This window comes from Malus sylvestris, chromosome 11, assembly GCF_916048215.2.
Source record: "Malus sylvestris chromosome 11, drMalSylv7.2, whole genome shotgun sequence".
Taxonomy (NCBI): Eukaryota; Viridiplantae; Streptophyta; class Magnoliopsida; order Rosales; family Rosaceae; genus Malus; species Malus sylvestris.
The window spans coordinates 13,160,375-13,186,482 of NC_062270.1; the positions used below are offsets into that span (position 1 = coordinate 13,160,375).

Here is a 26,108-nt window from a genome sequence, read left to right on the forward strand (position 1 = left end):
AACCCCGTATGCATTAACCTACGGACACGATGCAATGTTACCAGTCGAGTTAAGCATAAATTCGATGCGACTAATTGAACAAAGTAGTTTGTTCAGCGCCGAATATAATCAATCCATGAGCCAGGAGTTAAAAGATTTAGAGGAAGCCCGACTTGATGCCTATAACTTACTGGTGGCACAAAAACGGATTGCCGAGCGCGCCTATAACCAAAAGGTACGACAAAAAACATTTGGCGAGGGAGAATTGGTTTGGCAAACGATGTTGCCAGTAGGACTAAAGGACCCTAGGTTCGGCAAATGGTCGCCAAATTGGGAAGGGCCGTACGTTGTACATAAAATATACGGCAAAGGGGCATATCATCTTAGAGACTGGACTAGTTTAGTTCACAAATTGCCAATCAATGGGAAGTTTTTAAAGAAGTACTATCCAGTCACATGGGAGATGCAGGAATAAAAAAATTTCATTTCATTAAGGCCGATGAACAAATTACAATCGAGGTAATCGATCAGTGTACATTTAAGGTGAAGAAGGAAGAAGGGTGCCGAGAAGAGCCTTCAACTCCAGCCACTGCACCTCGCCCATTATGACCTCGGCCTGCCGGTTCTTCTTGTCCATTTTTAGCTGCTCGACCCATTTTGTGCTCGCCGCATACTCGGTTAAACAAGCTTTGCCGCCCGACTCGAAATCCTTAGCAAGCTCAGAAGCAATGGCCAACCTTTGTTTCACTAATTCGGCCATTTGACGGTCGAGATCAGCCAAGGCCTCTCCTTTTGCCTTCAAAGCATCAATCTTTGGGCGAAGAGTATCTTGGACGGCTGTGGCAGCTTGTAAGTCTTGTTCGACCTTCAGAGCGTTTTCGAAAATACTAAAGGTCTCTCGAACCTGCTCAAAGGCAGACGACGCCTGAACGATAGCCTCGCCGCTCAATTGACCATCGGTTTCGAGGTCGTTTAAACATGCACTGAGCAAGTCAAGACCTTTGCATTCAAGTACTTGCGACGCCAAAAGGGACAGGACCTCTCGCAACTGAGCTAAAGTAGTTGAGTCAGCAGCATCAGTTGTGGTGGCCGAAGAACCAGCCTTTTCAGTGGTGCTGGACAAGAGGGCTTTAAATTCTATTTCCCATGAAGCCTGCACACAAAATCAGGTTAAGCTCAAGGAAATCATAAAAAGACCACAAGAAGGTTTTGTTTTAAACCTGTCGAGATGAGACTTCGGCCATGTCTTCAGGATCGTTGCTCGAACCTAAAGAACTTAATGGTCGAGCCCAGTATCTTAGATTGCTTCTCAGCTCACGCGGCCGATGGAGGTTATCTACGTTCGATGGCCACTGAGGCGGCCAAGAGACATAGATAACACCCTTCGGTGCATAGAATTTTTGATGAAAACAGTGTACAGGCACCTGACAGTTAGTACTTTCCTGGTTTAGAGTTCTAGAACAGGAAAATAATCAAGGAAATGCGGTGAGGACACTTACGAAGGCCGAGGTGGCTTCCTACGGAGGAATATCGAGGTCCTGGTCCTGAGGATGAACGAGCGTTTCCACCTTCGCCTCTGGCTCTCCAACAGGTCGTTTGCCACGGTCGGCCGTAGAAGGGCCGATCGGGACAGCCACTTCAGACGAAGAATGGAGGTTCTGGTCCTGTGAAGGAGCAGGCGTTTCTGTCGCCGCTGCTGGCTCTCCGGCCAGTCGTTTGCCACGGTCGGCCGTGGGAGGGCCGACTTGGGCAACCACTTCGGACACAAGAGGAAGTTGATGACGGGAACGAGGGCGACTCGCCAGTGGAACCTCATCACTCCCTTCACTCTCTTCCAAAATGAAGATCGAGGGTTTTGGATTTGCAGGGGAAGTTCTCTCGGTCGCAGGGACTGCCTTTTCCAGGACAGGTGCAGCTTCGACCAAAGGAACAACGGTGGGTTTACCAACTTTAGAAACAAGTCGTTCTTGGACTATTTCTTCAGTCGAAATTGGCCATCTCTCAACCAAGGTTTAGGCGATGGGAGGAGAAAGGGAAACACTAGGAGTCGTCTCCCCCGTGGTTTGGCTGGAGATAACGTGAATCTCCCGTTCCCCTTTCTTCGCAAGCTTTTTGACTCGCTTGGTGGGCCGAGGAGGTTTGATAGTCGGCTCGACCTCTTGACGAGGCCGTTTGCTTGACGGGGCCTGCACAGCGGTCTTTTCCCTATTCGAGACGACCTATTTTTTCTCGACCGCGGCGGCAGCGACTACTTCCACCTTTTTTAAAAACCTACCCACCTGTGAAGGTAAGAGCGAGTCAGCAAAGCCGATTCATAGTTCAAAAAGTTAAAGGAAAAAGGTAGAGATAAATCGTTACCCTGGGCTGGATGGGCAGAAACCTTCTTAGGTCGACCACCAAAGAGTTTGTTCAGAACGGTTTCGACCGGAACACCAAAGAACCGTTGGGTATATTCTTCCCACCAATCACCGAAGGTGTCGGTGCAAAGGGACTCTGAAGTGGCCAGTCGAAGGCAAAATTTCTGGCACCGCTCCTGGAACTCTTTTTTGGTGTCGTGGCACTCCTTCTCTGAAGAACCAGTTTCGAGCCCGTGGCTTAGGACGGACCATGAGGAGAGAATGAGGACTGGGCAACCTTGGAGGTAGCCAAGTTACCAAGCGAGAAAGTTGGGATGGTACACTTCCCAACTCGCCCGGCGACCTTCACAGCCGAGAGGCAGATCGCGGGCAAGCACGAACGACCCCCAGGATTGACGAAGGTTAGCATCTTCGTCCTCACCCCACGCTGCTGTAAGAAGTCTGATTGATGAAGGGTATTCCCGACGACGACAGACCATGAATTCGTCATCAGAAAGGTCGTCGAGAGCGAAAAAGTATTTGAACACTTCTTCGGCTTGGTGAGGAGGGATTGGCCGAAAAGCCAGCTAAGGGCCAAGCGATTCTTTGGGCGAGAAATCAGCAATCGTCGGCCGAAGAGGAGCAAAGTAGACCTGTACCCAGAGTTGGAAGACCCAGAGGGGACCATTCTGCTGCGGGTCGACCTTATCCAGGGTCATGTCAGCCAAGCAGCGTAAGAGATATGCGATAATGGCCGGGCTGAGTGCCAGAGTGTGACCACTAGCTAGGGCTTCGGCCACTGGCATATTCTCGACCAGACACTTGTTGGATTTGGTACAACAGATAAACTTGTTATACCAATAGAAGAGGAAGGCATCGTGTTCTCCTTCTCGCAGCGCCTCTTCTCCTCGGCCGGCAAAATGGAGGTAGAGGGTGTTATAGTTGAAAAAGTTCTTGTGAAGCTTGTGAACCTCTTCTTTTGGGGGTGTTTGGCCGTCAGCGCTTAGTGTCTCAAGAGTCCGTTTATCAAAGAGCGTTCTCAAGTTAAGATTTGACGGGTACCCAAAAAGGGCAGAGTCGACTGGGATTCCAGTCGGGGAAGTCCCCAGGATGGCAGTAAGATCGAGGATTGTGGGACCAATGGGGCCGAGAGGGAGGACCATGGTGTTAGTGGCCGAACACCAAAAGCATAAAACCGCTAGGATGAGCTCCTTGTCCAGAATGATCTCCATAGATGAAAGGCGAATTGCGTCGTAGATGCCTAGGGCTTTCCATTGCTCACCGAAGATTTTTTCCATTCGAACAACCCAGGCTGCCCAGGTTGTAGTAGTCGAGGGCCAAGAGCTTTGGGGCCTCGCTACCTCCCACTTCGACCAGTCAAACCCTTGTAGCAAGGGTGATAAGCAATGCTCCTGGAGAAGTGCAGTAATGGTCGATGACACCGCCGCCTTAAAGAGAGAACCCAAAATTTGATGAGGGGTGCTCATGTCGCTCTCAAATCGGATGGTCTTGATTGAACTCCGATCGATGATCTTCTGGCATTGGTCGTACTCCTTGGAAAACTTGGAGATAAAGGAGGCAATGATGAATGGTTTGAAGGAATGACAGGAAAAGAACTTTCTGAGTTAAAGGTTGAAGACGAAAATTTGGAAGGAAGATATGCACGGGAGAGCAATGGCAAGAAATTCAGAAAATTGGAAAGCGTAGAAGTACAAATGAGAGGATTTCGGTATTTATAGGACGATGGAGGGAAGGGCAATTGTTCGAAATTTGAAATGAAGGGTAAAATCGACCAGGAAATTCGCTAATCATTATGAACATTCAAAATATCCAGTTGAGAAGACCGAGGGTTTCGTATTTTAGGAGACGCACGATTGCATGTGACGGCGAGAGTTATGATGAAAGACGATTTAACGTCTGTACGATGCTGAATGGTTCATAAATCGAGGTGGCATGGTGGTGTTCAGCAATAAAGCCATGATGATATGACGGTTCAGGGAGCCGCACACTTCAAACGTCATTATTAGGGATTAGCCCTATGAAAGAATGCCACGTAGTGTGGTGGTTAGCAGGATCAAGATCGTGCAATCGTGCTCAATAAATGCGCCTTGGAAATAGAGCACTTGGGTTCTGAGTAGTAGATTCACTTCTTCAAGGTCGAGGCTCGACCAAAGAATTCAAGCTGAGGACCTCAGAAGCGAGGGGACAATGTTTGGGCCCATAATATTAGTTTGGGCCGAGTATAGAATCATTCTCGGCCCGAAAAGCCTTGCGACATGGGTGCTATAGATCGTTCAGTACGTGGACCTCCAAACCTAGGACGGCTAGGTCATGACGTAAGACAAGTCGAGTCCTGGTGCAATAAGGAGTCTCAGCAGGACCAATAAACCGGAGGTGAATTCGGTTCAATAAAGGACTAGGTTCACAATCATAGTGAAAATAGGATTGGCCGAGTTAATGTTTGATCAGGATAAGAAGTCCTAGTCCAAGTAGGGTTTTAACTCGACTTGAGGGTATCCGTTGCTATAAATAGAAGAGGCTGTACATAGTGAAAGGGCTTCAATTCAACACACAACTGCCCTGCGCAAACTCTCTCAACAATTGAGATTTTTATTTTCTCTTTTCGCTGACACATCTTTCGTTGGCATCAACAGCACTGTGAAAGCAACCGGTGATATCTTAAGTCGGCATAGATAGCTCTATCACTGTAGAATCAGCCGATCTCGCAGCATCTTCCGTTGGCATCAACAGCACTGCGGCAAGGACGGTTGATTACCTATCCAAGTCTCGGTCGAGAAGGATTTCTGAATCCTTATTGGTCGAGGTCATCTCATCAGCCTTCTCGACGAAGTGAGGTGTTACAAGTTATTGCATTCGGCACATTGAAAGCTGAATTTGATATTGAACTTCGTAAGAATAGTAACCTTGTCTTCAGGTTCGAGAGCCCAAGAGGCCGAGACGTGTTCCTTTCTCGGCCGCAATCGCAAGACGTAGAAGTCAGCCGCGCACCCAACATCAACAAATTTACTCCTCGGCCGAGCTCGGCCGACGAGTCGGCACGCCCCGCATTCACCAAAGGACGTAGTTAGCTTATAGATTACTCGGCCTGCGCGACGTAGGCTTGGTAGTTTTTAGGGTCAACAGGCGACGAGGACAAAACTTATTTTCGAGTGTGTCCTTCCAATGTTCGTCTACCCTTGGCGTGTCTTTTGGGCAGAGTTGTTGCATTCGTCAGAAAACTTTACATCCACCAGGGTCTTACGCCTTTATCATCGTGTGTTTGGATTAGGCGGAATAGTGCGTCATGGGGATGATTGCATGCGTTTGAAGGTAAAACTTGAGCTTCCAGGTTACAACAACTATTGCCAAAGTTAGCTTTTGAATTTCTAATAGCATCGAGGAAAGCTTTTGAACTGTAGAATACAGGTAGTCGGGCCCCCAGCTCTTCTCGCATTATGGTAAAGCTTACTGCTGCTTTAGATACCGTCAAACATGTGAATAAGTCACCTGCTACTTCCAGTTTGGATAGTAGAGAGGTGATGTTGGGTACTTCTTCAAGTCCTTGAATGTGCATTGGCAAGCCTCGTCCCAAAGTGTATACTTCTCTTCTAGAGCGAAAGAATCTGCCAAAGTTAGATCTTCTTTCATGATCAATTTTTCGAATAGCGAGTGGTCTACTGTAAGTCATTTTTGGACAAATGTTATAGTTATCGAGTCGTTGCAGCCGACTATCATTGCCTTCTCTGCTTTGAACCTCTTCACATAGTCGCAAAGTGACTCCTTTGGGTTCTTCTTGACGTTGAACAAATGATTTGACTTCTTTTTTATTAAGCGATAGGATGAATATTCTTTAGTGAAAACCAAAGAAAGTTCGTCGAAACTCCGGATGGATTGTGGCAGCAGGGTGTAGAACCAATCTTACGCCTCGCCTTGTAGAGTGGTGGCGAATATCTTGCACATGAGATCATCATTGTTTTGATAAAGGATCATTGCGCTTCGGTAGTGCTTTAAGTGTCTCTCCGGGTCTTCATCCCCTTTGAAATATATGAAATGTGGCATGCTAAACTCAAGTGGAGGCTCTACCTGCTCAATCTCGTCTGTGAAGGGTGACCTACTTATGTTGGTCATGTTCCGTCGTAGTGCCTCGTTGGGGACCTTGTTGTGTTGGAAATTACCCAATCGCTTGGTCAATAGTCTCTCTACTTCTTCCTGAATTTGCCTTTGTTAAGGTAGCGGAGCTCTCAGCTGCCCTTAACCTCGACTTGCTGGTCTATGCTGCTCTTCCATATGTTTGGCTCGTCTAAGCCTGGATGCGGTTCATGTGGTGCGTTCCTAGCATGCGAGCAAGTTCTTCATAGGCTGCCGATTGAACTTGAGCCGGATTGAGTGACTGCTTCTCTCCGTTCTTCATGCTGTCTACTCCGATGTAAGGTGGATGATGCTCCTTCCAGGCTTAGTCGCAAATGAACATTCGCCTGAAAGGTTGCTCATGTTGACTATCGGAGTGTGACCCCAACCATGAATGTACGCTCGTCCGTGAGCCTAATCGAGAGTGCATGCTCCTCCACGCGCTAAAACAAGAGTATACGCTATCTCGAGGGCCCAATCGGGAGTATAAACTGCCTGAATGCTTAGTTCGTGGCTGGTCGAGTGGTTACTTGTCGAGACGCTGCTAGAAAGGTTCTTTGTCTGCCCTTGTCCTACTTCGGGACACTCGTCTGGGCCACGTTGCATCTCGGTGCACTGCAAGAATTGGTTCACCAAGGTTGTCTGTTGTGTGAGAGCGTTCGTCAACTCTATGACTTGTCGAGACAAGTGTTATTCTCTATTTGGGTTGGAATAGCTTGGAAGGAATGCGTCTCTTTGAGTAGTGGAAGTGTAGTAGACTTCGGGTGCGAGATTTGAGTTGGGAAATGTTAAATCTGAAGAAAAATATGGTGAAAATGATCCTGGTTCGATCGTCGGTCCGGAAATTTGGAGCTGGGACGGTTGAACTAATCTTGGATTGATTTGGGCTGCTTGAAAGGCCACAGAAGCAGGCTGGGCCACGAGAGCAGGCTGGGCCATGAGAGCAGGCTGGGCCACGAGAGCAGGTTGAGCCACAAGAGTGGGCTGCTCGGCGAGAGCAGGCTGGGCCACAAGAGTGAGTTGCTCGGCAGGAGCAGGCTGGGCCAGAGGAGTAGGCTGCTCGGTCTGTGGCGCACGTGGATGAGAGGCTAGGGCTCGGCTTGGCAACGCGTTGGGCTTGGAGTGACATGGCTTGGGTCGTGGCTTTGGTGTTGTGGGTCGTGGATGGCACGGCTTGGGCCGTGGTAGTGGTGTCATAGACCTCGCCGCGGGTGGTTGTTGTGGTGGCCACTGCGATGGTTACCATGGTGGAGCCTCGTAGTGGTGATACTGCTCTACTTATTGTCACATTTAGCCTCGTGGTTTGTCGCAGTCTCATCTCTTGAATATTGGAATTTTCACTTGTTGAATTTTCTAAATTTCTAGCCATTACTTTTCTTTTACGTTTTATCAAAGAATTTTTGCAAATAAAAATTTCTAAAAATAAGAACGTACGAAAAATCTACAAATGGACAAGAAAATAGAAAACATTGGATGCGAGAGTCTTCTACGAGTGTAGGACTCAACTCTCAATGAAAGCACCAATTTGTGGATGCAAATTTCTTTCTCCTTGCTCTTGGACAAAATTGCACCTACAAAACAAATAACACTTTAGGTCAAGGCCAAGAGCCTCATGCGCCCATGATGAATGGGGGGCTTTAGCCGAAGAACCTCCGATGCCAAAGTTAGAATTTAGAGAGAAAAGTGTTTGGAGAGTTTTTGGGAGTTTTGCAAGAGTGTTAGAACTTAGGTTTTTAAAGAAAATGAGGTTGAATATATAGAGCATGGCCGGTCCCCTTGGGAGAGAGGGTGGCCGGCCTCTTGTGTATGTTTTGGGTGCAATTGGTGATTTAATTGGCAATTAATGAATTAATTAGGTAATAAATCCATTAATTAGCCAATTAACATAATTTAAAAGGAATGTTTTGGAGGTTATGGAATAATTACTTTGTGGATAATACAGGGTGAGGATGGATGAAATAATTTTGAATTTGTTACTTATTTAGGCACCTTTGACTTGATTGAGGGATGATTGTCCACTGCTCGTGCATAGAAATCTCGATGTGCCTCAAGGGTAATTTTGTCCTTTTTACCTAAAAATCCACCTGTCACCTCTTGATTGTTTTTGGCTCCACATATGCAACTTAATTTTGCACCCAAACACGATTTTCAAAATGCTAACCTACGTTTCGCATTCTCACATTGTCCAAAGGTTTTGAAATTGTATCGATGTGAAATCTTATTCCCGAATTTCACTGTTCAATTATTGTGCCTCACAATTTTGTGAAATTATTTTACTTTCATTAATTGATTTCTAGCTTCTTAAAGTTTGATTTTCGTAAATAACAATAAAAAATCCATTGACCTTTTGAAATCACTCTTAATATTTTTGGATAGAGCTCGATAACACAAACGTGCAGGCGAAAACCGTTTTGCCAATCGGATTTGTAACTAAAGAGATATAAGCTTGAAAAGGCAAGGGCAAATTAATCTTTTACGCACTTATATATAGCTAGAGAGGGGGGGGAGACAAAGGGGAGGGACTGGACCCATGTGCGACTTGGACTTCTTCTTCCTTACCAAGGTTTAACCCATTTTCTCGACAAATTTCAGGGGGCTTTTCTAACCGATTCCGAGGATGGAATCTGCCCCCTCCACCACCATTTAAACCGTCTCACCCTCATGAACAAGAAATACCCCCAGGTTGCCCCATTTGGCCTCATTTTCACGGCGAGCCAAGCTTCACCTTTTTCCCAGATTTTCGTTAGCGATGATCGTCCTCCTCTGTGCATGTCAACGTCATCCACCACAACCAATCAATTCATCTTCACCCCAACAGCAAAACCCAACCACAATTCAAGCTATTGGAGCACCGGTAACGTCGAATCGACGTTCATCAATTTTGAAGATTTCTGATGGTCCCTTGTCGATTTCATGATTTTTTTTTTGCAGAACTAGACTCCGGCGAAGGTATAGCTCTTGCTCCACTCCTCACGATATTCATTTTGGTGTATTTGAGTCATTTTGGTGTTAGTTGGAAAATCCAGCAAGTCCGGGGCACCTATTGCCGCTTGGCGGTGGCTCGTGGGCTTGATGACCTATCTTGTCTTCCTAGGCTAAATTTGGTGCGTTGAATCTAATTTTGATATCTGTTTGATGAGATTTGACCAATCAAATGAGGCCACATGACCTTTGTAGATGAAGATCCAGTTGTTGGTTTGTCATGAAATTATAATATGTGATTATGTGTAATATTTGAGGATTTTGGGAAGTTACAATAAAAAATCTAATGTGTGGATCTTCCGGATTAGACTACGTAAGGTTGTTGATCATATCGTTAACTACATTGATCGAGGGCTAACTTTTTGTCAAATGTCTTGAATCACTCTTAAATATTAGAATTAGTACTACTAGAGACCCAATAGAGTTTAGCAGACCTACTCTAATAAGCAAGCCATTCTAGAGATGTGCACCTTGGTTTGCATGCAAGTGGCACCTTACTATTGATTTACGTGTTTGTTAAACTTCTAGATGATATAAACAATATGTGTGAGAGTGCTAGTATGAAAATATGAGCCAAGTACATATTAAAAGCATCATGTAAGACTTGTATGTCTGTATGATAAGATATATGGTTTTGTTGAAATATCCCACATCGACAGTATCTTGGTGAAAAGAAGAGTTTAAATATGCTAACCTCACTCCAACCAGTACCAAGGCCTTTTATGGTAACACATCACATTTGACGGATTGTGCAGGTGGTAATTATCAAGTTGGGGACAACATCGGTGTTGTTGGAAGTGGGCCTTTGGCCCGTGTCTCTGATAATTCTACAGGTTTGTCATGTGGAATCGATAGTGTATGTGTTTACAATTGTGATTCGTGTTGTATTGTTGTATGATGTACGATGCGTGATATAGGATGTATGATATATGATGTATAATGATATAACTGAACTATATAGCAATATCGTATATGAGTGGTCCTACTTGGTTAATCCACATTGGGGGACCACTCCATTTGATGCATGGCTATGATTTTGCTTGATTAATCTGTATTGGGGGACCATACGCATTATAGGGGTGACTCTGCTTGGTTCTGCACTGGAGGGTCACTGCCTACTTAGGTACATGGTACTTATTGGTGGTTCTACTTGGTTAATCCGCATTGGTGGTCATTGCCTATTTGGTAACCTTGTTCCCATAAGTGGTCCTACTAGGTTAATCTACAATGGAAGACCATACTTTTGGATATGTGCCTATGGTTCTGATTAGTATATTCGCAATGGGGGACCATACACATTTTAAGAGTGATCATGCTTAGTATATGCGCAATGGGTGATCATTACCTAATACTATAAGATACGGTACTACTTGGTATATCAGCAATGGGGGACCATATATATTCTATGGGTGATCTTGCTTGGTATATATGTGATGGGTGATCACTGTATACACTATTAGACTATGTTTATAGTTCTGCTTGGTATATCCACAATAAGGGACCATACATATTCTAGGAGCGATCATGCTTGGTATTTTCACAATATGTAATCACCTAGTATTCTAGGATACAATCCTGCTTGATATATCCTCGATGGAGGATCATACATATTCTAAGAGTGATTATGCTTAGTGTATCAGCGATGGGTGATTACTACCTATACTATTATACTATGCCTATCGTTTTGCTTAACATATTTGCAATGGCGACAACTTCCTAGCTGGATTCCATTGAGTGGTCTAGAATCATTTTCCTTATTCGGTTTTATTCAATTGTCTGGTACCTTACCTTCGATTGGGTTTCATTGAGTTGGTCCATAATTCCATTTCAATTTCAGTTCCGTTAAGTTAGTTTGGAATCCTAAAATCTTGTGCATAGAAGTTACTCAAGTTCACGTTTGTGGTTGTAACGTGGGTTACAATGTTGGATACTTGGATTTCAATAGCGAAATATGGTAAACCTTATAGAGGTTGGTTTTATTAAAAATTAGTGGAGTGATATTTGGTCTTGTTGGTTGATTAATGTAGTTAAATGTTAATATTGTGCAGCTTGGATTCATGAGATCAATTATTTTTCGTGATTGTGGAATTGTGTTGGAAAACATGTGATGCATGTGGATGACAAAATAACAATCTTGGCTACCATATAATTTCATTATGTAGTGTGGAATCTAGTGACTCATGTTGCTTGAGTTTCATTGAGTGATTCTAGAACCATATGTTTTTTCTGCTAGAAGTACTATGAGAAATGTCAGAGTTTAATAAACGGTGAACTACGAATGGCTTGATCATGTTTTAGGGTATGTAGACAGTCTAACACAAAGGTTAGATGCAGTCATGATATAAAAAAAAAAGTTAATGCGTTGTTGAACCATTGTTTTTTTTTTTGTCATGTCTCAAAGCAAGGCATGATAGCATATCTTGAGATCGGGAACTGATAATACATGTACACCTTTTGTCTAATGAATCCTTTGAATTTTCATTAAATTGATGACATGGTGATGGAATCCATAACTGGGTCACATTTGAACGACATAACCTAAAAAACTGATCAATGTAAAGGATAATTAGACGTTCAAATATACAAGAGATGCAAATTGAAACAATTTCGAAACTTTAGGGAGCAATTTGAGAAAATTGAAACTTTTTGGCCCAGTTTAATAATCATCTCAAACCTTGAGGATGTAAAATTTAGGTATCCCTAAAATCTAATATAAGTTGTGACTGATTCGACTACAATGAAATAGAAACTCCGATGCAGAGTCTGAATAAGCAGAAGTGCAAAATAGAAATTACAATACAGAGTCTAAAGCCTAGTCGACCGACCCATCAAAAAATATAAAAATTTTGAGGAAAACGTTGCCATCTCTACATGTAACGGCACTAGTTTGTAATTTTTCAAGTTTAGCTGCATTTATGTCTTTGAAACTCTATTGACCTTTTGTTAATTAGGATAAATATGGTTGTTATATTTCTAATATTGTAAGTTTTGATCCATTTAGAATCAAACATACCTGTATTTTTTAAGGGGTGTGCTATCCACACATCATTTTTTACGTCTCATATATCTTTTGTTAATTTCTACTCTTTGAACTTCTTTAATTCAATTGGATCCGACGGTTACAAATTATGAGGATGTGTAGGAAATAAAATGAAGTGTGTGGATAGCACATCCTTTTTTAATTAGCGAAACATGCTCCTTAATCCTTGCTTTCCCTTCCATATCTGTGCTTCATAGTTTTGTACCCTATTGTTGTGATATTTGTTTTTTGGAACAGAATGTTTATTTAAACATTATAGTTGTGACAAATATAAGCAAAATTTCAAGCGTGGCATAAGAGAAGGTTTTGGGCTAACGACTAGCAATACAATCTCTTTCATTTCTTTAGTAAACTGTTGATATGGTCTCTGAATTTAAGATTGATTTAATTTTTACTAGAATAATAATTTAAGGACAAAAATAAAGGGAACTTTCATGAAAATGGCTTGTGCTAAGTTTATTTTAACAAAAAACCATGTTATAACTTTATTTAATGAAAAAGACACAAACTTTAACGAAAAACTATTAAATTTTAATAAAAATGACAAAAGAACTTAAGTTTTAATGAAAAAGACATAATTTTAATATTAAAAAAAAATTTAAAAAAACTAACACACGGGACCGGGCATCCTCACACATACTATTTATGAAACTTACTACATTTTTTATGAAACTTATTACACTGTTTATAAAACTTACTACACTGTTTATGAAACTTAACGGTATTACACTGTTTATGAAATTTAACGGTACTACACTGTGTATATATGTATATTATTTCTTTTGCCTTAAGTAAGTATGAGTGAAATCAACATATATCACTTATATATATATATATATTATTTATTATATATATGAAAATACACCTTACGAGATTATAATACTAGACGTGTGTTTGTGTTATCTTGTTTTGTCAAGGGCCTAAAAATGGATGTCATCATTGTTACAATTAGCTAATTCATACATAATATAATATGTATGTGTATTTTCATGTACTTTTTCTTATTTAATTATATTAGGGGGAGGGAGGCAGGGGCAGGGGGCAGGGGGAGGTGGGTAAGGGAGGTTGAGGTGGGTAAGGGAGGTTGGGTTTTTCTAAAAATAAATTGATTTCAAACTTATCATCTATGAAATTTATACATAAAACTTCATTATCCATATGAACTAACTAGTAATGCATTTTCGTGATATATCTCTTAACTAGTGATAGGCCTTAGATTCAACTAACTAGATAATGAGAATGTATTATATTTTGAATTTGATCCTAATTATCGGCCTTGCTCAGTCTCCTCCAGCTGGAACTAGATTATTAGTTAGAGTAAAATATTTTTGTATGAAAAAAATAAATAAAAAATCATACAAAGGAAAGAAAAAGCTTTTACCTAAAATAGTCACTGATATTAGTATAATTTCTCATTTTGGTTCTTGATATTTAAAATCAATAGAAATAGCCCCTACAATTGTTCACTATCAATTATTTTGGTCATTCTATGAAAAATTTCTATTAAATTAAATAAACTACAAGTTTAAGAGGAAGGATGATTTGAAAAAACCCTCAATTTGATGAAAAATTCTCACAGAAAAATTAAACTAATTGACAGTAAACAATCTCAAAATCACTTATATTTATTTTAAGGGTTGATTTGGTATTTACGTGCTTTGAAAAAAAACTGATTCTGCTGTACTGTGAGAATAAGCTCATTTTTACTGCTTCATATTTTCGGTATTTTTTCACCCAAAAATATGAAAATAAACTATTTTTAAATATTTCATAAACACTTTTTGCAGCTCAACTTTTGATGAATCTCACTTTTTTTTATAAAAGTACCTGAATAAAATCTCAGAGCAAATTGATATATATGCACCATCTTGCGAAAAAGCCGAAAGAAAATAAAGGCACATAGAGACCTCCAAAATCTCCCGCACGAGAGAGCCCTGTCCTCCTCTGGTTTCCTTTCTCGCACAAGGTAAAATCACTCTCTCTCTCTCTCGCACTCACAAGTCACAAGAGGCCTCCATGGCTTCTTCTGCTTCTGCAATCACAACCGTCTTTTCCCGCCTCTCCCTAATCCGATTGGCACCCAAACCCTCCCCATCATCTCCTTGTACAATCCCATTCTTTTCCCCCAAGCCCAAGGTCCAAATTCATCTTACATATTCTATATCCTTCAGGATTCGATAGTTCGGTTGCTCTCATACTTTAGTGTGTCTTTGCAGGGTCTGAATCCGAAATACCGATTCCGATTGTTTTCTTCAATGGCGTCCGAACCGAAAGAATCTCCGGCCAACAATCCGGGCCTCCAGGTCACCCCAGATGAAGCCACTAAGGGTTACATCATGCAGCAAACTGTATGCAACCGCCTCCCTTTGAATGAATAGATACAAAGTTTATATTTTTGTTTTTCTGACACTTGCTCTGTATTTAATTTTGCTGTAGAAGTGGATTTTTATTGTGAATTTTGATTGCAGATGTTCCGAATAAAGGACCCAAAAGCCAGTCTTGACTTTTATTCGCGTGTGTTGGGAATGTCGTAAGTTTTTGTTGTTGTTTACGGCGTTTTGATTGAAATTCTTTCTCTACTGTTTATATGCTTTTGTTGTGTTAAGTATGAGTTAAGATTGGCATTTTCTTTGTTTAAGTTGAGGAGTTTTTCGGTTCGTGAAATTATTGTGTTTTTGTGTCTGGAGGGTAGAGTTGATTAATATCTAGGATTCTAGTGCATCAGACTTTGAGTGCATTGGTTGTCTTTGTTATTAGAAATCTGCACAAATAGTGGAGCAAAAGGAAGAACAGGCAAATCAATATCGGTTTAATGTATCAGGATGTTACTCTTGATGTTGAACTTTGGTGGGTTTGTCTATGGATACCTCACAGCTTCTTTGGATTTATTGGGACATGATAGCAGGATTTCAGTTGGGTTGTTTTTGTGTTATCATGAGATGTAGTGCCTCTTTGATTGGTTTTGTATGAGTGTGTATGTAAACATGCATGTATGCACTTTGCTAAAGCTGGAGATTCTGTAACCGGATGTTGTTGTTCAAAAAATTGACTCCTTAAGTGGAAATTGATGGTGATTTATACTATTGTTCAGGCTACTTAAGAGGCTCGATTTTCCGGAAATGAAGTTTAGTTTGTACTTTTTGGGCTATGAGGTAAAATTCATAACGTCCCATCTGCTGTAACAGAAATTTATACTAGGTGCTCTTGTTGGTTTTACAGTTGTAGTTGGATTACCATATTTCCATTCCCTCAACCATCTGACACATCTCTGACGTCCCATTTAATGCTTCTTCGTAAAGCAGTTTGGCCTTTCACATTTTAATCTGTCAAACCCCTATATGCAATTAAAGTGTGTGATAGTATGTCTCTAAAAATTGTCCTGGTGTTTCCAGAGACGTTCAATTTAATTTGGTTTTTTTTTTCTGGAATAGGACCCTGCTTCAGCCCCAACTAACTCAGTTGATAGAACAGTTTGGACTTTTGGTCGAAAGGCTACAATTGAGTTGACACAGTGAGATTCTTTTGTTTTTCCTAGATGGAAAATAAGTACAATTTTTGTTGAATGCTCTCGGTAATATCTGACAATCACTTCTATTTCCAGTAATTGGGGTACTGAAAGTGATCCAGAATTCAAAGGATATCACAATGGGAATTCAGAACCTCGTGGCTTTGGTATGTAACGTCCTATCAATGCATTAAAACATACGGTTCTTATTTTTATGTTTTATAGCGTAGTTGTTTCTTCCCTTAGACTTTGATTAACTATTCCATTTAATGCGAAATGCCAGGTATTATGTCATTTCTTCTTATGCAGCAAGTATTGATGGTTCCAAGAAATGCTTACATTTGGACTCTCTCTGAACCATGAACTTAAAATACATTCATAATGCTTAGTTCTGCCAATAAAAAAATTAGGATACATTTTTCAACAATTGAGCATAGATTGAGGCAAGAGACACGGGTTTCGGACAACCAATTCGGGTTCATGCCAGGGCGCTCAACCATGGAGGCAATCTATCTCTTACAAAGATTGATGGAAAGATATAGAGATGGGAAAAAGGATTTACACATGGTCTTTATAGATTTGGAGAAAGCGTATGATAGGGTCCCAAGAGACATTCTTTGGAGGATTTTAGAGAAGAAAGGAGTACGAGTAGCATATATCCAAGCTATAAAGGATATGTATGAAGGAGCAAAGACTGCCGTAAGAACTCATGAAGGACAAACTGAAAGCTTTCCCATAACTGTAGGATTACATCAAGGCTCATCCTTAAGTCCTTACCTTTTTGCGTTGGTAATGGATGAGTTAACAGGACATATTCAAGATGATATTCCTTGGTGTATGCTTTTCGCAGACGATATAGTGTTGATAGATGAAACTCAGGAAGGGGTAAATGCAAAGCTTAACCTTTGGAGAGAAGAGTTGGAATCTAAAGGTCTTCGCCTAAGCCGATCAAAGACAGAATATATGGAGTGCAAGTTCAGTGCAAATGGAGGCCAAAACGAGTTAGGGGTGAGGATCGGAGATCAAGAAATACCAAAGAGCGACCGTTTTCGTTACCTAGGATCTATCTTGCAAAAGAACAGAGAATTAGATGGAGATCTCAACCATAGAATACAAGCTGGATGGATGAAGTGGAAGAGTGCATCCGGCGTGTTGTGTGACCGCCGTATGCCACTGAAGCTCAAGGGAAAATTTTATAGGATGGCAATAAGGCCGGCGATGCTGTATGGCACAGAATGTTGGGCGGTGAAGCATCAACACGTACACAAAATGGGTGTAGCGGAGATGAGGATGCTTCGTTGGATGTGTGGGCACACGAGAAAGGATAAGATTAGGAATGAGGATATCCGGGGTAAAGTAGGAGTAGCCGAAATTGAAGGAAAGATGAGAGAAAATCGGTTACGGTGGTTTGGACATGTGCAAAGAAGGCCTACTGACGCTCCGATTAGAAGATGCGACTATGGGACAGAGGTTCAGGGCCGAAGGGGTAGAGGAAGACCTAGGAAAACTTTGGAAGAGACTCTAAGAAAAGACTTAGAGTACTTGGATCTAACGAAGGACATGACACAGGACCGAGCACAATGGCGTTCTAAGATTCATATAGCCGATCCCACTCAATGACTTGGATTTTCCAAGTCTCCAACCGAGAAGTTTTCCTCACTCAGGAAATTAAGGGAACACTACCTAAACCTACATGCTCCACTCACAAAGCTTCAACAAAAAAAAATTCAAAGAACTTAGCGAAGAAGGCTTTGGTGTATTTAACACAATACGTTGAAATGAAGGAGAGCTTATTTATTGATATCCCCGATAAGCTACAAATATGTACATATACCTAAGTCAAAATAAACAAACAAGAGGGAGCCTTCACAAAGGTTGCTTAGGAGAAGTCTCAGCAGTCGGTAGAGCCCCAGAAAGAGAAGGCACCGGAGGGGGATCATTTGGAGCCTCAGTACTGGACAGAACCCTAGAAGGAGGAGGCATCAGAGGTTGATCATTTGGAGCTTCATTACGCGGTACAGCCCCAGAAGACGAAGGCAATAAATGCCTTTGGAATAAACCCACAAATCTTTGATGATCAAGTAAAACCTGACCATCAGATTCCTTCATCTGGTCAAGCTTCCTCTTCATGTTTGTAGCATAGTCATGTGCGAGCCGGTGCAACTGTTTATTCTCATGCTTGAGCCCTCTAATCTCCTGTTTGAGACTCATCACTTCAGCCGCTAATGATTCAACTTGGCGGGTTCGAGCAAATAGGCGTTGGGCCATATTAGACACAGAACCTGCACACTGAACACTGAGAGCCAGAGAATCCTTAATAGCTAACTCATCAGACCGTTTGGAAAGTAGTCTGTTATCTTTGGGAGTGAGAAGGTTCCTGGCCACCACCGCAGCGGTCATATCATTCTTCATCACGGAATCCCCAACGGTAAGAGGACCAGTAGGGGAGACGAAGGATGGACGCCATATGTTGTCAGGAGAAGGCGGGGCTGCCTTTTCAACAAGGTTCAAGTCAAAACGACGGTCGAAGGGGCCAGACATTTTCAAAGGTGTTGAAGAGAGAAGAGGTCGGACAAATCAAGATCTTAGAAGTGCAAGAATGGAGCTTCTACTGGTGGAGATTCAAGGGTGCTTTGGAACCTAATGTCAGCCTCTATAAAAATCTGCACTCGACGGAGCTTCAGAAATCGAAGAGGCGCCTGCTCAGAAATCGAAGAGGCGTTTGCTTTCTCAAAAGCAAGGTTGCTCAGATACCACGAGGGTCGATCTCAGAAATCGAAGAGGCGTTTGCTTTCTCAAAAGCTGGGCTGCGCAAAGACCACGAAGGCCGATCTCAGAAATCGAAGAGGCGCTTGCTTTCTCAAAAGTTGGGCTGCTCAGAGACCACGAGGGCCGATCTCAGAAATCGAAGAGGCACCTACTTTTCCAGCCTTGTCAGCACCTGTCACACGCACTCAGCTTTGCGGAAATTATGGGCATTCGGTCGAAGACTTCTGGTGAAGTAGAAAGCACATGAGTCTTACTGTTCAATCACCCACTTCCCACACGCAACAATAGCTCATGGGTACCACAGATAACTTTGCCAAAGTTCTCTGCCAAAGTTGAACACGTGAAGCTTGCAGCTCCCACTACATCGCTCTGACCAAGAAGGGTAAAAGAATAGCAAAGAAACAACACTAACAAAGTTTAGACACATAAACTTTGAAGGTCTAGCTACCATATTATTACCCACAAGGGTAAAGGAACAGTACCACCACTGGATAATTGGAAAGTCCCTGTGTGTCAACCTCTGTGCTTCGTGGCAAGGTAGACTAGCAAACATGCCCAACCTTTAATCACATTCGAGAAAACACTCCCAACAAGATTGCTTGCTCCAAAATCGAAGAGGCACCGTCCTCCGAATCTCGAGAGCCAGACTCCCAACATGCCTACTTTCTCAAAAATCGAAGAGGGTAAAGGAACAGTACCATTGCTGGATAATTGGAAAGTCCCTGTGTGTCAACCTCTGTGCTTCGTGGCAAGGTAGACTAGCAAACATGCCCAACCTTCACTCACATTCGAGAAAACACTCCCAACAAGATTGCTTGCTCCAAAATCGAAGAGGCACCGTCCTCCGAATCTCGAGAGCCAGACTCCCAACATGATTACTTTTCCAAAAATCGAAGAGCCACCGCTCTCCGAATCTCGAGAGCCAAACCCCCAGCATGATTGCTTTCTCAAAAATCGAAGAGGCATCGTTCTCCGAATCTCGAGAGCCAGATCCCCGATAGGATTGCTTGTTCGAAAACCGAAGAGGCAACACTTTCCCAACTTCAAGAGCCGGATCTCCTTGGATAAAGCTGTCTGTAATCTTCACACGCAACATCAGCTTTCCAGATACCACAAACCACTTTTTCAAAGTGCTCTGACAACGTTAAAACATGTGAAGCTGGCAGCTCCCACTACTGTGCTATGACCAAGTAGGGTAAAGGAATAGCATTACTACTTGTTGTTAAGGAGACTCCTATATATGTCGACCTCCATCTCCAACGGACAGGCAGACTTGCAAAAATGCTCAATCCTTCCTCATATCTGAGAGGGCACTCCCAACGAAGCCTTTCGAAATATTCAGCTTTCTTTCCCCTCGATAATACCTCTGCAAACAAGCTATACTAGAGCAAGAATATCTCATATCATCAGGGTTAAAAGCAAGAGTATCCCATATCATGCTTTTTCCCTGTCTTTTCCTTTGACCTTGTTCTTACCTGCAAGACAAGGAGAAAGAGAGCACTCAGTCAGTACTTGGAATCAAGCTTCCAGCCAGGAACTGACTGCCTGGAACCCCTTACCTGATTACTTACCTGACATTGCTCTCGAGTACTCATCTTCAACATCTTATGCTTCCAGGGAAGATACCGCATCTGCCTGAGGAACAGATAGGGCAAGGGAGAAGGATACAAGGAAGCATGTGGAGACAAGCGTAACAGCACAAGTGCCGATACATCCATTACTCTGTCAAAGCAAAAGTATCCCATATCAGCAAGGTCGAACGTACTCTAGATTTGATGGACTTGTTTTGACCCTCAAATTCTTCAGTCGGCCTTATACTCTGGAGGAAACCAGAAAACCCTCCAGCTCAGTTCAAGAATAAGCATGTGGAAAGTTATTTCTTCAAAAGCAAAAGTATCCCATATCATCTCTTCTCATTTTCTTCTCTTTATCCTTCATGCTGCCTGCAAGATAGGGAGACTGTGAGTTGGACTTTCTCTCGGACGAACTGCGAAGCTTTTGGAAATCAGAATCAATCTGGAATTGTCTAGCTTAGCTATAAAGTGCAATCAATCCAAGAGCAATCCCTGCGCCTTAGTAATGATTGAACCTGCTGAATTAGCATGCGTTGACCACTTTATCTTGATAGGGGCCCTGCTACCGATGGATCAACATATGCTGCCTATAATGCCACTAGCGCTGCTGGTGGATATGCCACTGATGTGGCTGGCTCTTCACCGGGTACTCGGAGAGGATAAAGAGTAGAGTTGTTTTGCCTTTGACTCATTAGCATGAAAGAGTCTGTTCCCACGTAACTTCAATCAGCCGGAGCTATGATTACTTACCTTGTCTGTCACCTCTTTCAGCAGATCCCCTAGCTCGGCGACTTGGGGGACTCCTACTACATGGTTTGTATCGCGCTTGACCAAGCCTGAAACTATAAGTAAGCTTCACCGGGTACTCGGAGAGGATAAAGAGTAGAGTTGTTTTGCCTTTGACTCATTAGCATGAAAGAGTATGTTCCCACGTAACTTCAATCAGCCGGAGCTATGATTACTTACCTTGTCTGTCACCTCTTTCAGCAGATCCCCTAGCTCGGCGACTTGGGGGACTCCTACTACATGGTTTGTATCGCGCTTGACCAAGCCTGAAACTACAAGTAAGCTTCAAGTGAAATTGATACATTACCTTGTGCATCTCCACCAGTTAAAGATACCACCCCTGGATGGAGGAAGAGTTCTTCCAGAGAAGATGCCCCATCTATCTATGAGACAGATAAGGCACGTCAAGACGATACCACACTCCGATACTTAGAAGTTTCGTGATTACGAGATCATTCTCCCACAATATTTCCTAATGTCATTTGTACTAAATCATTCACTTGTACTCACTAAAGGAGAGCTTGAACCTATGTACTTGTGTAAACCCTTCGCAATTAATGAGAACTCCTCTATTCCGTGGACGTAGCCAATCTGGGTGAACCACGTACATCTTGTGTTCGCTTTCCTATCTCTATCCATTTATATACTTATCCATACTAATGATAGGAGCAATCTAGCGAAGATCACAAAAAGCGACCGTTTTCGCTACCTAAGATTTATCGTGCAAGAGAACGGAGAATTAGATGGAGATCTCAACCATAGAATACAAGCTGGATGGATGAAGTGTAAGAGTGCATCCGGCGTGTTGTGTGACCGTCATAGGTCACTGAAGCTCAAGGGAAAATTTTATAGGACGGCAATAAGGTCAGCGATGTTGTATAGCACAGAATGTTGGGCGGTGAAGCATCAACAAGTACAAAAAATGGGTGTGGCGGAGATGAGGATGCTTCGTGGGATGTGTGGGCACACGAGAAAGGATAAGATTGGGAATGAGGATATCCGAGGTAAAGGAGGAGTAGCCGAAATTGAAGGAAAAATGAGAGAAAATCGGTTCCGGTGATTTGGACATGTGCAAAGAAAGCCTACTGACGCTCCGGTTCGAAGATGTCACTACTGGACAGAGGTTCAGGGCCGAAGGGGTAGAGGAAGACCTAGGAAAACTTTGGAAGAGACTCTAAGAAAAGACTTAGAGTACTTGGATCTAACGGAGGACATGACACAAAACCGAGCGCAATGGCGTTCTAGGATTCATATAGCCGACCCCACTTAGTGGGAAAAGGCTTTGTTGTTGTTGTTGTTGTTGTTGTAAACTTTTTTGTATGGATTCGGTGTGTATCGTTATATAAAGTGTGGTATAGAGTGAAATGTTTTTGTGTTTAAGCAAAAGATATGAGAGCTTCCAATGCTCAGTTGGTCTAATTATCAGGAAGGCTCGATTTGTGGACAGGATCAGCAACTACTGAAATTCATACTGGATCAGCAACCTTAAACCCTAAGTCATATATTGCTGCAAATGTGAATAATATGAATATTCCTCAAGTCATTTTTCCTTGTAGCTTTGCCTGATGGTCATTGGTAGTGGTTGATCAAGCATGATACATGTACTTTTTCTACTTTGTACATAGTGATTCTGACAGACTCTGTGCCTTAAATCAATTCTACTTTCTGGCATTCACAGTGGCTGGCCTAACTGTCTAATTTTGTTACTCAGGACACATTGGCATCACCGTTGATGATACATACAAGGCATGTGAGAGATTTGAAAGTCTTGGGATAGAATTTGTGAAAAAGCCAGATGATGGTAAGAACACTTATATAGTAGAATCTATTAATAAGTATGAGATGTATCCTGGAAAGCTGGACCTCATTGAACTTTAGCACATATAATTGGTGGGGATTGATTGGGTCACCTTAGATCCTTTTTATGTAAATAAACTGATAATTTTTAATATCAGTTTGTAGGGAGTCTCTGTTGTATACCGTATTTATAAGTAATGCAGATGGTTTCAGTTAACCAAAAAGATCATCACTTTCCTGAATTAACAGCAGCAATAATTCTAAGTTTGTATCAAAACCCTTTGAGAAGCATTATGGTTTTTAAGGATGTATGGATGTATGTGCATAGTTAGGTGCGTGCTCATATATGCATGTCTGGTATCTTCTAGTTCAATCATGCGTTTGGTTGCAAACTTACAATAAGGAAAGAGCAAGACATGTGTGTTTCCTTATCTTTGGGTGGATGACCAAGACCATTACTTTTCATTCTCACTTACTCCTTGGTTTTTGGATTTTTAGCACACCCCCTTTTAGATTCCTGCACTGTTTTATTTGAAGAAATACAGAATGGGGAAATATTTATGTATTTCTGGTTCCTTAATTTTGTGATGGTGATTGCAGGAAAGATGAAAGGGATAGCATTCATTAAGGATCCTGATGGTTATTGGATCGAGATCTTTGACCTTAAAACTATAGGAAAAGTCACAGCTGATGCTTCTTGAGTTCATGGCACCTGAATTGCTGGTTAGTTTCAATTTTCTTATTCATGCTTTTAATTAATTGTACAGGATTTGATTTCAAAAAAATTTTGGTTTACTGGCCTACCGCATCATGTGTATCGTAAGCATAACAATATTCATCTGCTAACCACTATGTTAAGCATTTTATTTTATTACTAGATTCCCTACCCTCCCTCAGAAACATGATCAGAGGTTGTACTGATTCATGGTACTTGAGCCATTCACAGTGCTTGTATTCAAGTGTTTGTGCATTTTTATGCATTTTTATTTACAACGAGTATGGTGCAAGAGTAGACTTAGGTCTATCCGATTTGTTAGGAAAAAAACTTCTAGGGCACCAGATTGCAAGGACTACATTCATCTTGTGATAGGGTTTGGTTTGGCCATTAATACATATGGTGGTTCTGAATGCTTTCTTGGTATACACAAGCCTTGAATCTCTAGAAAACGGGCACAAGCATTTTGTAATATCATGCATCTAGAAGTATATAACTTTTCTCCTTGGGCACAACACCTAATTTACTCCGGTGTTAATTAGGTGTTGTAGCTTGTATATTTCAGACATGAATTGGTTACATTTGTATCTACGGGCTGTGGATTTCATTTAACACTTGCATTTCTTGGTTCGATGTCGAAGGTTAGAAACTTGCATAGTTATCAAAAGATTCAAAACAGATGTATTTGATATCAATGCAGGTGAGCGTAGGTGACAACTTGCAGGCGCAGCGATTCTTAGTTTTTCCTGATATACTCCGTGTCCAGATGTTTTGGCACTTTTTCTTGTGTGTTTGTTTTGTTTCTTGTTTCTATGGAGTGTGGAGTTTATGGGTTGTGTAAGTTGGTTCTTGGTACAAGTTACCTTTGTTTTTGTTGTCTACTCGACTGTTTCTTTATTACAAACTTAGTCCTTCTGATCTCAATGTGCAGCTTTTGCAAGTATTGGGTTTCTAAATCCACCATTACTCAAGCAGTCAAATTCATAATATTTATACGAATTGAGTTTCTTGTATGTGCACCCGCATCATATTAAGCTCAAGTGTTTAAGAGCATTTATCTTTGTGTCTGCATTTGTGGTTCTATTTGTGATTCTCCGTCGCCCGCTATTTTGCTTGTATCGGGGAAAAAAACACTGCATGGCTATCATGGTCACCGAGCACAACCCAAATCTGTCAGCAGATTCCATCACACAAACGAATGGGATTTTCTTTTGTGTTGAGAGGAGTGCATATAATTTTACTAGTATTCATACAATCAATAAATTTCCCTTGTACATTGGAGGTTAAAATCAAAAGTAGTAGTCATACAGAAAATTGATGCCGTTCATATACAAGAAAATACTGGAGACATGAACCTGAACGGATTAATAGTTTGGACATTAGTTAGTGAGCAAAAGAATTGCGACTTTGTAGTCCAATAGCTTGTGGTCCCTCCTGCAATTTTTTTTTTTTTTTTTTTTTTTTGTGTATGGCACCGACTTTGTAGTTCTCAAATACATAGAAGCTAAGAAATATAAGCAAACTTACAAAGAGATTCTTAGTTAGGGGTGAGCACAGTGAGGTTTGGTCCGATTCCACCCTCAAACTGGAATCGGAATATATTAACGGTTCGGAGCGGTGTGGTTCCGTTTGAATTTATTACCAAAACCATACAGTTCGGTTCAAGGCAATTCCGGTTTGGTTCATGTTGGTTTACGATTTCGAATACCAAAGGATATGAATACCAAATCAAAATGCTATTCAAAGTTTATTTGTTGTTTACAATTTTTTTGCATGCATGCATTCCTAAACGTCTTCTAAAATGGTTATACAAAGTTACAAACAAAACAAATCATTTTCAAATACTAAATCAAAATGCAAATATCCCTGGCACTTTGACAGAGAGCAAAAAAAAAAAGAAAAAAAACCATTCACCCAAAAATGGAGAAAAAAACCAAACCCAAATTCAAAAGATAGATAACCAACATCATACAAAGCTACATTATCGTACTAATTCACCCTTAGAGAAAGTAATTTGAATAAATTTTACTCCCCTCCAATTTGAATAACATTACTAATTCTCCCTAGGTCTTAGTATGCACCATAAGCAAATCAACTTTGTCCAAAAAGGTGAAGGGTCAATCTTCCTTTTATAATGTTCATCATTCTCGCGGCCATCCCAGTTTCTAGTCATTGCACCATTCACTAATAAGAGTAAAAATAATCAGAATCCTCAACACAAGTCTTATGAAACCTAATTGAGAAGTAAGTCTGAGAAATGCTCTCATGCAATCTCACTAAGTGAAACCAATTTGGTTTTGACCACTCATCTGGTGACACATGTATACAATTAATAAGTTTAATTAGTTATTTATATTCACGGTTCGATTTGGTTCTTTGCGGTTCTACAAGATGAAAACTAGAACTGAAATAGGTATGAACGGTTTGATTTGGTTTCACGATTCCACAGTTTTTATGCCCACGCCTATTCCTAGCTTAGAGATGAACCCTTTTTTGA

At 41.6% G+C, this 26,108-nt stretch overlaps 2 protein-coding genes across 3 annotated transcripts; both read left to right on the top strand.

Moving 5' to 3' along the window:
* Positions 1-9,045: 9,045 nt before the first annotated feature.
* Positions 9,046-11,533, top strand: LOC126590244 (uncharacterized). Its single transcript, XM_050255748.1, has 4 exons — positions 9,046-9,297; positions 9,375-9,392; positions 10,181-10,281; positions 11,474-11,533. The coding sequence occupies exons 1-4, from the start codon at positions 9,105-9,107 to the stop codon at positions 11,531-11,533; spliced, it is 372 nt and encodes a 123-aa protein (XP_050111705.1). The 5' UTR covers positions 9,046-9,104.
* Positions 11,534-14,281: 2,748 nt separating this feature from the next.
* On the top strand, positions 14,282-24,624 carry LOC126590207 (lactoylglutathione lyase). Of its 2 annotated transcripts, none has more exons than XM_050255728.1 (9): positions 14,282-14,431; positions 14,682-14,813; positions 14,934-14,995; positions 15,557-15,617; positions 15,897-15,976; positions 16,067-16,137; positions 22,811-22,900; positions 23,497-23,619; positions 24,312-24,624. In XM_050255728.1, exons 2-8 carry the CDS (start codon positions 14,721-14,723, stop codon positions 23,595-23,597), a joined length of 558 nt encoding a protein of 185 aa, XP_050111685.1. In that variant the 5' UTR covers positions 14,282-14,431; positions 14,682-14,720; the 3' UTR covers positions 23,598-23,619; positions 24,312-24,624. The 2 variants fall into 2 exon arrangements, with proteins under 2 accessions (XP_050111685.1, XP_050111684.1); XM_050255727.1 differs by having other exon boundaries at positions 14,351-14,601.
* The last annotated feature ends 1,484 nt before the right edge of the window (positions 24,625-26,108 follow it).